The sequence below is a fragment of the Amphiprion ocellaris genome, chromosome 6 (genome assembly GCF_022539595.1).
Source record: "Amphiprion ocellaris isolate individual 3 ecotype Okinawa chromosome 6, ASM2253959v1, whole genome shotgun sequence".
Classification (NCBI taxonomy): domain Eukaryota; kingdom Metazoa; phylum Chordata; class Actinopteri; family Pomacentridae; genus Amphiprion; species Amphiprion ocellaris.
In genome coordinates this window covers 7,608,007-7,620,928 of record NC_072771.1, presented here as the reverse complement: position 1 = coordinate 7,620,928, position 12,922 = coordinate 7,608,007, and the positions used below count along the sequence as shown (strand labels likewise).

The 12,922-nt window shown below is 39.0% G+C and overlaps 1 protein-coding gene across 2 annotated transcripts in view; it reads left to right on the top strand.

Annotated features, from left to right (window-relative positions):
• Nucleotides 1–12,811, top strand: part of pnpla7b (patatin-like phospholipase domain containing 7b) — a 33,398-nt gene extending 20,587 nt beyond the window's left edge. For both annotated transcript variants that reach the window (XM_035942627.2, XM_023297621.3), the window contains exons 26-35: nt 1,739–1,895; nt 2,112–2,228; nt 3,004–3,073; nt 3,265–3,381; nt 6,744–6,892; nt 7,016–7,168; nt 7,260–7,376; nt 8,117–8,201; nt 8,369–8,499; nt 8,603–12,811. In XM_035942627.2, the coding sequence (XP_035798520.2) occupies nt 1,739–1,895; nt 2,112–2,228; nt 3,004–3,073; nt 3,265–3,381; nt 6,744–6,892; nt 7,016–7,168; nt 7,260–7,376; nt 8,117–8,201; nt 8,369–8,499; nt 8,603–8,668 (1,162 nt within the window). In that variant the 3' untranslated portion in view covers nt 8,669–12,811. The remainder of the gene's footprint in view (nt 1–1,738; nt 1,896–2,111; nt 2,229–3,003; nt 3,074–3,264; nt 3,382–6,743; nt 6,893–7,015; nt 7,169–7,259; nt 7,377–8,116; nt 8,202–8,368; nt 8,500–8,602) is intronic.
• The last annotated feature ends 111 nt before the right edge of the window (nt 12,812–12,922 follow it).

The window sequence follows — 12,922 nt, the reverse complement described above, 5'->3', positions numbered from 1 at the left end:
TAGGGGACTTCTACTACTACTTTAGTAGTAGTAGTAGAAGTAGTAGTTCAAAAGATCTTCCACCGTTTTTTTTCCGTTTTTTTTCCACCGTTTTTTCTGATGGAATGCATTGCAGGTGAATATTGCCAGATTTGAACACTAATACCGCATTATTATTATTGCTATGTGCTACCCCAAATTGCAGACAATTTGACAACGAAATTGTCTCCAGCCAAAAATGCAATCAAATAACTGGTCATCTCCAGCATGCTGTGTGTTTGTGCATGTTAGTGCATATGAGTCCCTCCCTTTGAGATAGTTGGCCCTCTCTTTATTTATTAGCAGAGTGAGAGTGACATCTCACACTACTGAAAAGTGAAAGTGCAGGTTGGAGCATTCAGCTGGTGTCCAAAAATCCAAAGTACCTAAAATCAAAAATCTTTTTATTTATGTTTTTTACTGAGATTATCTGCCTTTGTTTCATTTCATCTCAGTGTGAGACTCTCTCTCTTCCACTTCGTCTTCACTCCTCTGATCCGTTCTGCTCTGTGTCTGTATGAGTGGAGGAGTGGCAGGTCTTATTTGAGATGACCTGTTATGGGCTCATGCTTATGGTTAGGTTATTTTTGGTTGACTCCTGTGTACACAACCTTTCTGGTTGTAAATGAACATGAAGGGAGGGAGGAGATGTGACATGTACATTTGTTTCAGTCTGAGATGGTGGTGCTCTGGTGACCTCCACTGGTTCTGAATGCCGCATATAGAGCATTTGAAGCGAGTAACATAGTCAAGCTACATCTGTATTAGCATCATCAGGACAATCATTTTTGCTTTTTTGTGTGAATTACAAGTAATCATTGTTTGTTTTCTAATAAATCTGTTTCTTTCCCTCACTGTTTTGACTTATCCTGGAGCTTTGGCAAGGTAGGGAAAGTGTTCCCATCTTATATGACCTGACACCTGGTGGACACATGAGTATAGCAGGCACATTACGCTTTTGCATGTATTTTTTTTTCTGTGAACTGTTACTGCACCCAGACTTTTTCTCCTACTCGTAGTTGTTACATGAGCATCAGCTGAAACTTCTTCATAAATTTTCTCCAAGTAACATTTCTGACATTATTACAGCAGTGTTTTGTTGCCGCTGTGATAAAAACACACTTCAAAATGTTCATGTCTGTGGTCCAGCAGCTTACACTGAAACCTGCTCACTGATGATCACACACACAGTGATTACACATCGCCACAAACAAAATGAAAGCAGCCCACTGCCGCAGTGCATGAAAGAAACACTCACATGCCTAGATCGTGAGGTTAAACGGTTGTTGATCATGTAATATGATTGCTTCATTATACATTCTCCTTTGGCAGTGATGGACATTCGACTTATTTTAACATGAAAATCTGTTTTTATGGCAACATCTAAGCATTTAATGTCATAAAAAGCAACGTGGTTTTGTGAAACAACAGATAAAGTGATGTGTTGTTAGTTTTTCATGAAAAGAAACACGGGGATATGTTAACACAAGGTGAAAACACTCTTTTTGCACAAAGTTTTTTTTTGTAAAAAGTGAACCCGAGACAGTAACACACTTCTGTATCTGAAGGTAATCACAAAAAAGCACCATGCGGTTCTATCAATACCGACAGGATTTTCTATTTTCTTTCAAACATTAGATCATAAATATGAGACTAAACTTGTTAAACTAACATTTTGACAGTATTTTACAAGATAACATGTAAATGAATCTCTCTTCAGAGGCTGCTCTCAGGTCGGCATCCTACGGGCGCTGAACGAGGCAGGGATCCCTGTCGACATGGTGGGTGGCACCTCCATCGGCTCCTTCATGGGCGCCCTGTACGCCGAGGAGAAGAGCAACAGCCGGATGAGGGCCAGAGCCCACGAGTGGGCCATGGTGTGTAGATGGAGAAGAACTCATGTACAACCACTTTTGTCCTGTCATTCGGACATCTGCTGTCATATCTGTCAAGACTTCTCAAGTATTTTCTCTTCTTCAGCCTCGTTTTCATCTCATTATTTTCAGTCTCAAGAGATGAGTTTTGGGGGAAAATCAAAGTTTGTTTCTGATCTATCAACATGCGTGTTTCTTCACTTTGCTTTTCTTCCACAGGATATGACCTCTTACTTTAAGAAGATCTTGGATCTGACCTACCCAGTCACCTCCATGTTTTCTGGAGCTTCCTTTAACTCCAGCATTAGCTCTGTGTTCAAGAACAAACAGATAGAGGTAAGTTAAGGGACTCTTTAACCCTCTGAACTCCAAGCAGTTCCTGGATGTTTTTGGCTGAGGTTTTACTCTGTTTTACCGTAGTATAAAGTCCTGCACCTCTATTCAAACAGGAGAACTCATGAATGTCTTCTGTGAAAATCATGGCTCCACATATTTTACTGCTTACATTTACAGTTCAGCCAAAGTATACCTGATTTTATTTTCTGTTATATGACTGTTCATCACAGCTAAATTAGGCTGCTTATTTGAGTGAAGGCTCACAAAATGTTTTGGTTTTTTTTTACAGAATGGAATGGAAGGTTTGTTTCTTTTTTTTTTTGACACATCATATCCCTCAGACCAACCAGCGGGTTTTGGGCTTCAGACAGTTAAAACAAGTTGTCTGCAAAGACAAAAATAAGGGCTAAGCAGACAGAAGGGATTTCTAACCTGATCAAGTTTAAAAGAATACTGGAATTGTTCTGAACGATGCAACACCTTTACTAGATTTATTATTAATCATAATAATTGAGATTTTGTCTGCAAAATGTGGCTACCTTCCAGTCTATGGTTTCTTCTGTTCATAAATATGTATTTAACCTAACAACATGCAGAATCATTTGATTTCAGTTGCCACAGCTGACGTGCCACTTTTAAAAAACGCTGCTCATTAAATGCTCCAGAGGATTTTATTAGCCAGCATCTAATACACATGGTGCATTTGTGACAAAGCTTGTGAGAATGTGTCTTTCTACACTAATGTTTTATTTTTTTTTTACCACCTCTCTGTTAGGACCTGTGGTTGCCATACTTCAACGTAACAACAGACATCACAGCTTCCTCGATGAGAGTTCACACTGACGGTCAGGAAAACTGTCACTTTTAAGGACATTCACCTACTTTTTAGTTTTTTGAAAATTGAAAAAAATGTAAATATTTGTTTGAAGCTTGGCTACGTTCTTAGTTAACCAAACCATTACATAATGCTGTCATGTAATACTGTACCGTGTTCTCTACTCTGTCTTTTCTTTGTGTTTGTGTCTTTCCTCTCCAGGTTCGTTGTGGCGGTATGTCCGTGCCAGCATGTCCCTGTCTGGTTACCTGCCTCCTCTCTGTGACCCCAAAGATGGACACTTACTCATGGATGGAGGGTACATCAACAACCTTCCTGGTGAGAGACACTGACAGCGTGGTGGACTGTTTGCATAATTGGGAGTCATGTTTACATACGAGTCTTTTGTTCAAGAAATGATTGCATCTTTACAGACTGAGGTGTTCAAGAGACATATATGGTATTTAATTAAAACAACAACCAGTGATTGGATGATAGTCATTTTGTCACAAATGTATTAAGAGAATTGGTATGATGCCACTGCACAACTTCTTAGTAGTTGCTCGTATTATTGCAGCAGAAAAAAAAATCTTCACAGCCCAAAGTTTTACTCCCACGTAATAACAAAAGTCATATTTTATGTCTGTTGACTAAACTCGTCTACCTTAAGAATTTTGTTTACCTCTGCACCTGTGACAGCTAGCGCTAGAGGCATAACGTTTTCTAGGTGTTTATCCATCCCATTCATATTTCAGAAACACATTGAGGGAATTTCTTCCCATCAGAATCAGAACAAATTATTTCCAAGTAGGTTTACACAGATGAGGAATTTGACTTGGTGTTCTTGTGCAAAAATAACAATACAGCAGTAGCATATAGATTAAAAGTCACCTGTAAGTGTACAACATAATAAGAGGCAGTATTATAAGTCAAATAAAAATATAAATTAAAGCTGCAAGCAGCGTTGGACGGGTCCTCGCATCCTTGCTGGTCGGCGATTCCACGCATGTCCACCAGGTGGCGCTGCGACCGATAGTGTATGTCGGCCTATGGATGTGATAAAGGCTGGACTCTGATCACACGTAAAATATCAGGCAGATTGGAGCATGTTCAAGGTACTTATAGAGCTTTTCCTGTCCATCCACCAGGTGGCGCTGTGACTGTGGCTGTATTTCAGCATGTGAATGTCATCAGGGCAGGACTCTGATCACACATGTAAAGTTTGAGGCAGATTGGAGCATGTACAGGAGAGTTAGACAGCATTTCCTGTTTCATGGCGAATTGTTAAAATCCAGGGGCCGCCATTTCCACGCCCTCAGACTTTTGCAGAACGTTTTGATAACTTCTGATCACCCATGCCTGCTGTACATCCTGCCCAAATTTCAGCTCCCTCGGAGTTACCCTGTTTGAGTTTATAGCTTTTGAAAATGTATAAAAATGAGCCAAAATCATGGAAAATGTGACAGATAATTCAAAATGGCCGACTTCCTGTTGGGTTTTGGCCATGGGTGTCAATTACATTTTTGTGGGTCTTGATGAGTTACATATGTGTATCAAATTTCATAATTCTAGGTGACGCGTACTGGCCATAGTAACTGTTTGAAATTTTCCAGGTGGCGCTATGGAGCCATTTTGCAACAGTCATGTGCAATTCGTCTAAAATATCAAATTGTTTAAATATGTTTAGGGCGTCAAAAATGCAGATTTCCCGGCAGATGGGAAAAAAAATTCCTAGGGTTTCAATAGGTTCCTCGCACCACTTCGTGGTGCTCGGACCCTAACAAGAACCTGAAGTGTGCAAAAGGATAATAATAATCCTATTTAAAAACTGTGTTAATGTAACACATAGATGTCTCTGGTGGGGGAGAGGGGCAGTGTCACTGGGGGAGTCTTTGGCCTTGTTGAAGAGGATCACTGCTGCAGCCAAAAAAAACTTGATCCCTTGTCATGAAGTTCTGGTCCTGATGGACTGTAGCCTCCTTCAGAAGGGATGGGCTCAAACAGTTTATGTCCAGGGACAATTGTGACAACTTTTCACACAATTCTATAATCAAATAAAATACTGAAATCATGGCATTTATTATCCAAAAATATATCCAAAAACACCTTTACTGGGACATCATAATGTTCTACAAAAGCCGTTTTCTCTCCATTATTCACCACCAACACTAAGGAACTGAAAGTGTGACTGTGACCGTATTTCTCATTTGGTCAGATAATGAGACAGGTGTTGGGTGCCCACTTCAAACTGGAATTATTGTGTAGCTCTTCTGTGCTGCTAGGTTGAAAGTGTGTGTGAAACATCTGTGTTTTAGAATCTATAGCTTCTATGCAGAAACATCCAATAACTGAACCACTGTCACCATCATGGCTACGACTTTGACTTCACTACGGATATTATTATTACATATATGATTCTCAGCAGACATGGATGGAGTCATACAATAGGTTCTCAGTTGTAAACCTAGGTTGATCTAGGGCAGGGGTGTCAAACTCATCTTAGTCCAGGTTCCACATTCAGCCCAGTCTGATCTCCAGTGGACCAGACCAGTAAAATCACAGCATAATAACCTAGAAATAACCACAACTCCAAATTTTTACTTTGTTTTAGCGCAAAAAAGTACATTCTGAAAATGTTCACATTTAAGGAATTATCTTTTTTACAAATGTTATGAACAACCTGGAATTTCTTAAGAAAAATAAGTTCAAATTCAGCAACATTCAGCCTCAGTTTATCATTTCCACATTACAACTTCCAGATCACAGTGTCTACAAAGGAACACAACATTTAGTCACAGTTATCTGGAACTGAACGATACGGTATTTTACTTTATGATCAAAACCACAAAAGTCAGACAAAAAAAAGACAAAAACCAACAAAAATAAGACAAAATATTCCAAAAACGAGACATAAAATGACAAAAAATTAGACAAACAACATGAAGCAAAAGAAAAACAAGACAAAAAATTTGACAAAAAACTTACAAAGTGACAATGGACAAACGACAAAAACGAGACAAAAAATTACAGAAATGACAGAAATGATACACAAAACAACGAATAAAGCAAAACACAAAATGACAAAAACAAGACAAAAAAACACAAGTGAGACAAAAAGGAAACACAAAATGACAAAAGCGAGAAACAAAATGCCAAAAACATGAGACAAACGACAAAAGTCAGACAAAAAACAACAAAAACAAGACAAAATATTACAACAATGAGACACAAAATGACAAAAGAACAATGAACAATCTTACATTATGATCAAAACAACTTGTCATGATCTAGAAATTATTTTACATTTGTAGTTTTACATATTTACAATTTGCAGTTAATATCTTCTCTCTGACACTTTACAAAGTCGTGCCGCGGGCTGATTTTGGCCCGCGGGCCACGTGTTTTACACCCCTAATCTACAGGATCAACCTAGGTTGAACTATGTATTTGTAAAACATTCAAAGAACCTAGAAAATGCACTCATTCATATGTGCATGTCAAATTTTATTGTTCAAAATAAGAAAGATGATTAATTTTCCTCCACATTGTCATTAAGTGCTTGTTTGATGGGAAATATTTGGGTTACTTTCTATAAAGTAATACTGTAAGGTCTTCACCTTGCTGTCTAAAGTAACCTGAAATGATGTATGATGTGATTTATTTCTATGTAAACATTGTGTCTTCCCCGTTTTGTCGTCCAGCCGACGTGGCTCGGTCCATGGGGGCCAAGGTTGTGATTGCCATCGATGTTGGAAGCCGGGATGAAACCGATCTGACCAACTATGGTGACTGTCTGAACGGCTGGTGGCTGCTGTGGAAGCGATTAAATCCACTGGCGGAGAAAATCAAGGTACACTCACCTGACCACAGATACTGCATTGTACTTAAACCTACGTCTGATTTTGTAAAGTGGGAACAGTGTCAGCTATTGTTCTATCACAGCCCTGTCAGACTCCGTACTCTTCCCTTCCAGGTCCTGAACATGGCGGAGATCCAGACCCGGCTTGCATATGTCTGCTGTGTGCGGCAGCTGGAACTGGTCAGAGACAGTGAGTACTGCGAGTACATCCGACCGCCCATCGACCGCTACGGCACGCTGGAGTTTGGCAAGTTCGATGAGATTGCTGTGAGCGTCCTTTCTTCTTCTACACATTTTCCCTGTGTCTTTGTGAGTTTGCTGGCTGTGAATCTCCCTCTGGTCCTCCCTCTGGCTGTAGGATGTGGGCTACCAGCATGGGAAGACGCTGTTCGATGTGTGGCAGCGCAGCGGTGTGGTGGACAGCATGCTGAAGGACAGACATCAGGAGGAGTTCCACAAGACCAGGACTGGCCATGTGAGTGCAGCTGACAGTAAAAACACCAGTAGCTTATTTTTTATATACATTATTTAGCCATGATCATGTTTTGTTTTTATAATCTTGCTGTGCAGATTTTGTCGTGACGCATCATGATGTTGGTGATTTTCTGTCCTTTTTGTGATGATGTCAGAAGTCTGTGTGAGGTGGACCTTGAGGTGAACAACAAAAATTATTGTTTCAAGTCCAAAGCCCAGCTTACTCTGATAGTCATATTATTAACACATCCACAAATAGCTATGACTGATTTACCTCCACCACGCTGTCAGTCTGCCATAGGGGAAGAAAAAGCACTGACTTGTTAGTATTTCCTTAAACTTTCACTGGGGGCAGAGCTGAGTGAATAATGCTGGTTCAGTGTTCCCTCAAAATAGCAACGGGTGCAACGGGCCTGAGTGTCATTAAAACGGATAATCGCCTAATAATAATAGCCTTACTGCATAATTAAAATCCTCTGCAAAATGTTTCATTCTCAGTGTGGTAGGTTGCTACTGAGAGGTTGCTGAAGAAAGTGAAAATGGTAATGATGGGTAAAGACAAGGCCAGTTGAAATGAGCAGCCATTAGTACATCTGGTGAGTGAGAATAACCAACAGCTGTCTGTTCTGTGCTCTTTGTTGCACGGGTTGTTCACTATGTTTTATGATTAAATTTGAGAAGTTGACAGAACGCTGAAGTTGATCTGATGTCTTGGCTTGAGTGATGCAGTGTTTCTTTCAGGTCGTCACGTGTCCAAACGCCTCCTTCACCGACCTGGCAGAGATAGTGTCCAGAATCGAACCTGTGAAGAACGCCTTAATCAATGGTTAGTTAACAGTGAAATAGTGAAATCTGAATATAATGAACTGCTTTTAGCCGGTAGTTTTAAGGCTGAAGTATTTTTCTTTTTGCCACTCCCCAAATGTTTTCATTTTACATGGGACGTACTTTTAAAGTGCTCCTGCTGTTTGTTCTGTTTGTTTCTGCCTCCAGAGGAACTGTCTGATGAGTACCAGACGGACTACGATGAAGAGGCAGTGGAAAGTGCGCTGTCTGACTTTGAGGCGTTCGCCCCCGGCAGTGAACACACAGAGGGAGAGGAGACAGCAGACACAGCTGAGACTGTGTGTACAACACCAGCATCACTGTCAGATGAATGTAGTAAATTAAGTCTAGGTGACCAGAAGTAAAATCACATCCCTATTTGTTTTATTGTGATTCTCACAGGATGAAGAGATTCAGATCAGAGTTCGACAGCGGGGGAGGAATGCCCCTGAAAGTGCTCGGCTGTGATGTCCTGCACAGCAGACACTGTCCAGTGCAGTGTTTGCTCTGGTCCAGTGAGCAGCCAGGTACCAAACTCACTGTAAGCTTCCCTGTTGCTGGATGCAGGTCCTTCAGCTGCGTCCAGACAGAGAGCTGTTGTCATCGTGGCCGCTACTTCTGATCTTACCGTCCTGCTCAGCACACACTGCTGCTATGAACTGGTGGACTGCTGCTTAAAGTAGGGTCGACTATTATAAATACTGATTGATGCCTCTAGAAGGATAATCAGACTTTAAAGCTGGTGTTGCTCCCATTTCTGGTTTCTCTCCATTAAGCTGGTAAAGCTGTGCGTCGTTCACAGTTCCTGTAAAATCACCTCCTGCATCGTCTCCTTCGGTACTTTGTTGGTTGCTTGTGACTTTCATGCCTTGTGCTGCTATGTTCACTGTGAAATCAGTGGAGGGTTAGTAACATAATAGTTTTGATAGAGCAAAGAGACCCAGTGTGTCTTAATCATCAAGAAAAAAAATTAAACAACTCCAACAATTCTTTAAATACAGCAGGGTATTTTATAGTTGTGTATTTTACAGCTTATTTTATTTATTTTACAGCCTGTATTGAAGTGACAATAGTTCAGGGCAAGTCTAACTGTATCACCAATCTGTAAAGACTGGCATCGCCATAGAGGCATACCACGCACTAATACCCTGCAGTTTTTCATCAAAGTATTTCATATCGTGCATCGCTACACATGCTACTGTTCAAAAGACTGGGGTCACTTAGAAATGTTCTTATTTTTTAAAGAAAAGCATTTTTTTTAATGAAGATAGCATCAAATGAAAGATAAATCCAGTGTAGACATTGTTAATGTGGTAAATGACTATTCTAGCTGGAAACAGCTGATTTTTAATGGAATATCTCCATAGAGGTACAGAGGAACATTTCCAGCAACCATCACTCCTGTGTTCTAATGCTACATTGTGTTAGCTAATGGTGTTGAAAGGCTAATGGATGATTAGAAAACCCTTGTGCAGTTATGTTAGCACATGGATAAAAGTGTGAGTTTTCATGGAAAACATGCAATTGCCTGTGTGACGCCAACCTTTTGAACTGTGGTGTACGTAGCGACTTCCTGCCATAATGATTCTGATTCATTTATGTGTGTTTCATACATCTAAGTTAAAAGATGTTTTATATGCTTACACTACGGTTCAAGTGCAGTTACCCTCTTTTTGTCCAGTAATGAAGGGAATTTGTCCTCTTTGAGAGCAGAAATGTCTGCTGTGAAAATAGTACTGTGAACAGTGACTATAATAAGCTTTTTAGTACAAAATCTATCCTATGGGATAATTTGATTCATATTTTTCTACATTAAGCCTGACAAACTGAAACACTTGGTGGCCCTTCCACTGACTTTTCTTCATGACAGACTTTTCAGCTGTGTTCCAATTTGACTCTGTATTAACCCTGTAAAACCCACAACATCAGTTTTATATATTTAGTTTATTATATATATATATATATTTGCTATTTTTTTCTATATTTGGGTTTACAGTGTCATGTCGATTGTACATAAATAAAGAGGTTGTTTCTACTAATATTTTTGCGCAATTTAACAAGAAATGTGCAAACGTAACATATCTCAGGCCTGAACACTGGATCTGAACACTGAAATACAAAAACAGAAGCAACTTTTTAAGTTCATTATATATTAAAAAAATAGGTTGTTTCTTCTAATTATACTATGTAATTTTTAAACAATGGGCAAATGTGACATATCTCAGGCCCAAAAACATTGAAAAATTAAGTTCTTGAAGGAAAATAAGTTGATTACAAATAAAGACTGATTGTTTCTACTAATATTTCTATGTAATTTAAAAAGAAATGTGCAAATCTGATATATCTCAGGCCCAAAAATGCTGAAACATGAGGTCCTTAATACGTCACATTTGGACAGTTCTTTTTAAATTATGTCAAAATATTCGTCAAAACAACCTATTTATTATCGACGTAACCCTGTAAAACCCTAATAAATAATAAAGAAATAATAAATAAAACTGATGATGTATTTTTGCAACAGTGGCTTTTAGGGGGTGAATTACTAGCCAGACTGTCAGTCAGGTAGTATGCAACAGGTAAATCACAGGTGTGTTAGTGATGGCTGCATTCCACATAGAGGAGCTGCACTACGACTCACTGAAATGGTTTACTGGGACACTTAATGGAATTGAGCTTTCATCAATTCCACCTGTGCTGTCCCTGTTGTGACGAGTTAAAATGTCTGCCATGATGAAGGTCTTTTGTCTTTTCTGAGTCTATTAACACTCAATGGAGGAGCTGCTCACAGAAGAAATGAAAAATTCATTCTACATCTCTGGAAAGCATGTTATCTGTGATTTTAAGTCTCAGTCTAATTGAGCAGACAGGTAGCATAGAAGTGGGACACAGCATTTGACCCTTCATAGCAGGGGAAGCATAATGATGGGACTAATAATGTTATTGAAAGCCGGAGTGCTCGGATAAACCCTTCCTGGCCCTGAACACTTTGTGCTGGTCTGTGGAATGGCACCATTAGATTGAAAGACCTTACAGTTATGGTTTTTATCGGTAATGGGAGAAATTTGTCTTCATTCCCTCCTAGTTGAAAGGCATTAAGGAATCAGGTGAGGTTGGATAGAAAGCAAGAAAATCCCTGTATGGAGGATGTAGATGTTTATGGATGGGTCAAGCAAAGAACTTTCTCCCAGTGGACAAAATAAAAGTCAATGTTGACTCATTATTTTCAGACTTAGTTGACCTATTATTTTTCATTTTGGTTTTATGTATTTATTTTTCAGTATTCAGTCGCTAAGGAAAGGCAACAAACTACTAGTTTGGGTTTAGTTTTAGGGTAAGGGTTGCACTAGACCCTTTCATAATGCTAATAATGTGTTAGAAAACCATGAAGACAAACTTCTCCTATTTTTCATACAGTTTATCGGTATGACTGTTCAACACAGTTAGTACATTACACAGTGGCTTTAGAGTATTACTGATCCTAACAGTTCCCATGCAGGCTTATAATGACAGAACCAGAAACAAAAAGTGCTCCATGAATGTTTTGTGTCTGAACTTTCTTATATGACGCTGTGAGATTGAATGAGATTCACAGAACATGATTTACAACAGTGCTACCTAACACTGGCATGATAATGCAACATTCAGCTTTTTTAGCTGCCACTTGTCCTTATTAATCACTCTAGTTCAGTAGCTCATGAATTGATTCATATTGACTGATTGTTTTTATGACTGGAACACAAAATAAGTTAGTTATTAGTGTAATACACCACCGTTCAAAAGTTTGGCTCACTTAGAAATGTCCTTATTTTTGAAAGAAAAGCAGTTTTTATCAATGAAGATAACATTAAATGAATGATAAATTCAGTCTAGACATTGCTAATGTGGTAAATGACTATTCTAGCTGGAAACAGCTGATTTTTAATGGAATATCTCCATAGGGATACAGAGGAACATTTCCAGCAACCATCACTCCTGTGTTCTAATGCTAGATTGTGTTAGCTAATGGTGTTGAAAGGCTCATTGATGATTAGAAAACCCTTGTGCAGTTATGTCAGTTATGTTAGCACATGAATAAAAGTGGGGGTTTGCATGGAAACCTGAAATAGCCTGAGTGAGTCCAAACTATTGAACGGTAGTGTAGGTCTCATAATAATCAAATGAAGTGTTTGATGATGTAAGTGGTTTATTGTTTTAGGGAGTTACCACTATGTTAGCATACTGTCTGTCAAAATCTGTTTCAGTTTGTTGAGAGTTGTATGTTAAGTCTTGAAACAGAATGACGCAGATTGTTTAATTATGAATGTTGTGCGAATATTAGTAACATGTACAATATTTGATAGAAATGTTTCTTTCTGGAATCAGTGCTGGAGGGAAATCCAAAACAATGAAAACTGCACCGATGAGGCCAGAAGATGAATTTATTCTGTGCAATGTAAAACTGATTAACCTGTGTTTTGCAGCTTTGTAACCTCTGTGTAAATGACATGTTGTGGTCGGTCCTTGTCAGTGATGACAGAATTCAGGAAAAATGTTGCTGCACCATGTCAGATTTTGTTCAGTTTACTCATTTGTTATTTGGGACTCAAAATCCATAAAATATTTTGGCTTTGACCAAGTTTTTAGACCTTGGAATTTTTGTGTTTTCACCCTCAAAAATCTCCAAAAATATAACTCCCACCTCCACAAACTTTGGTGAGAACACAGACAATTGTTTCCAGCATA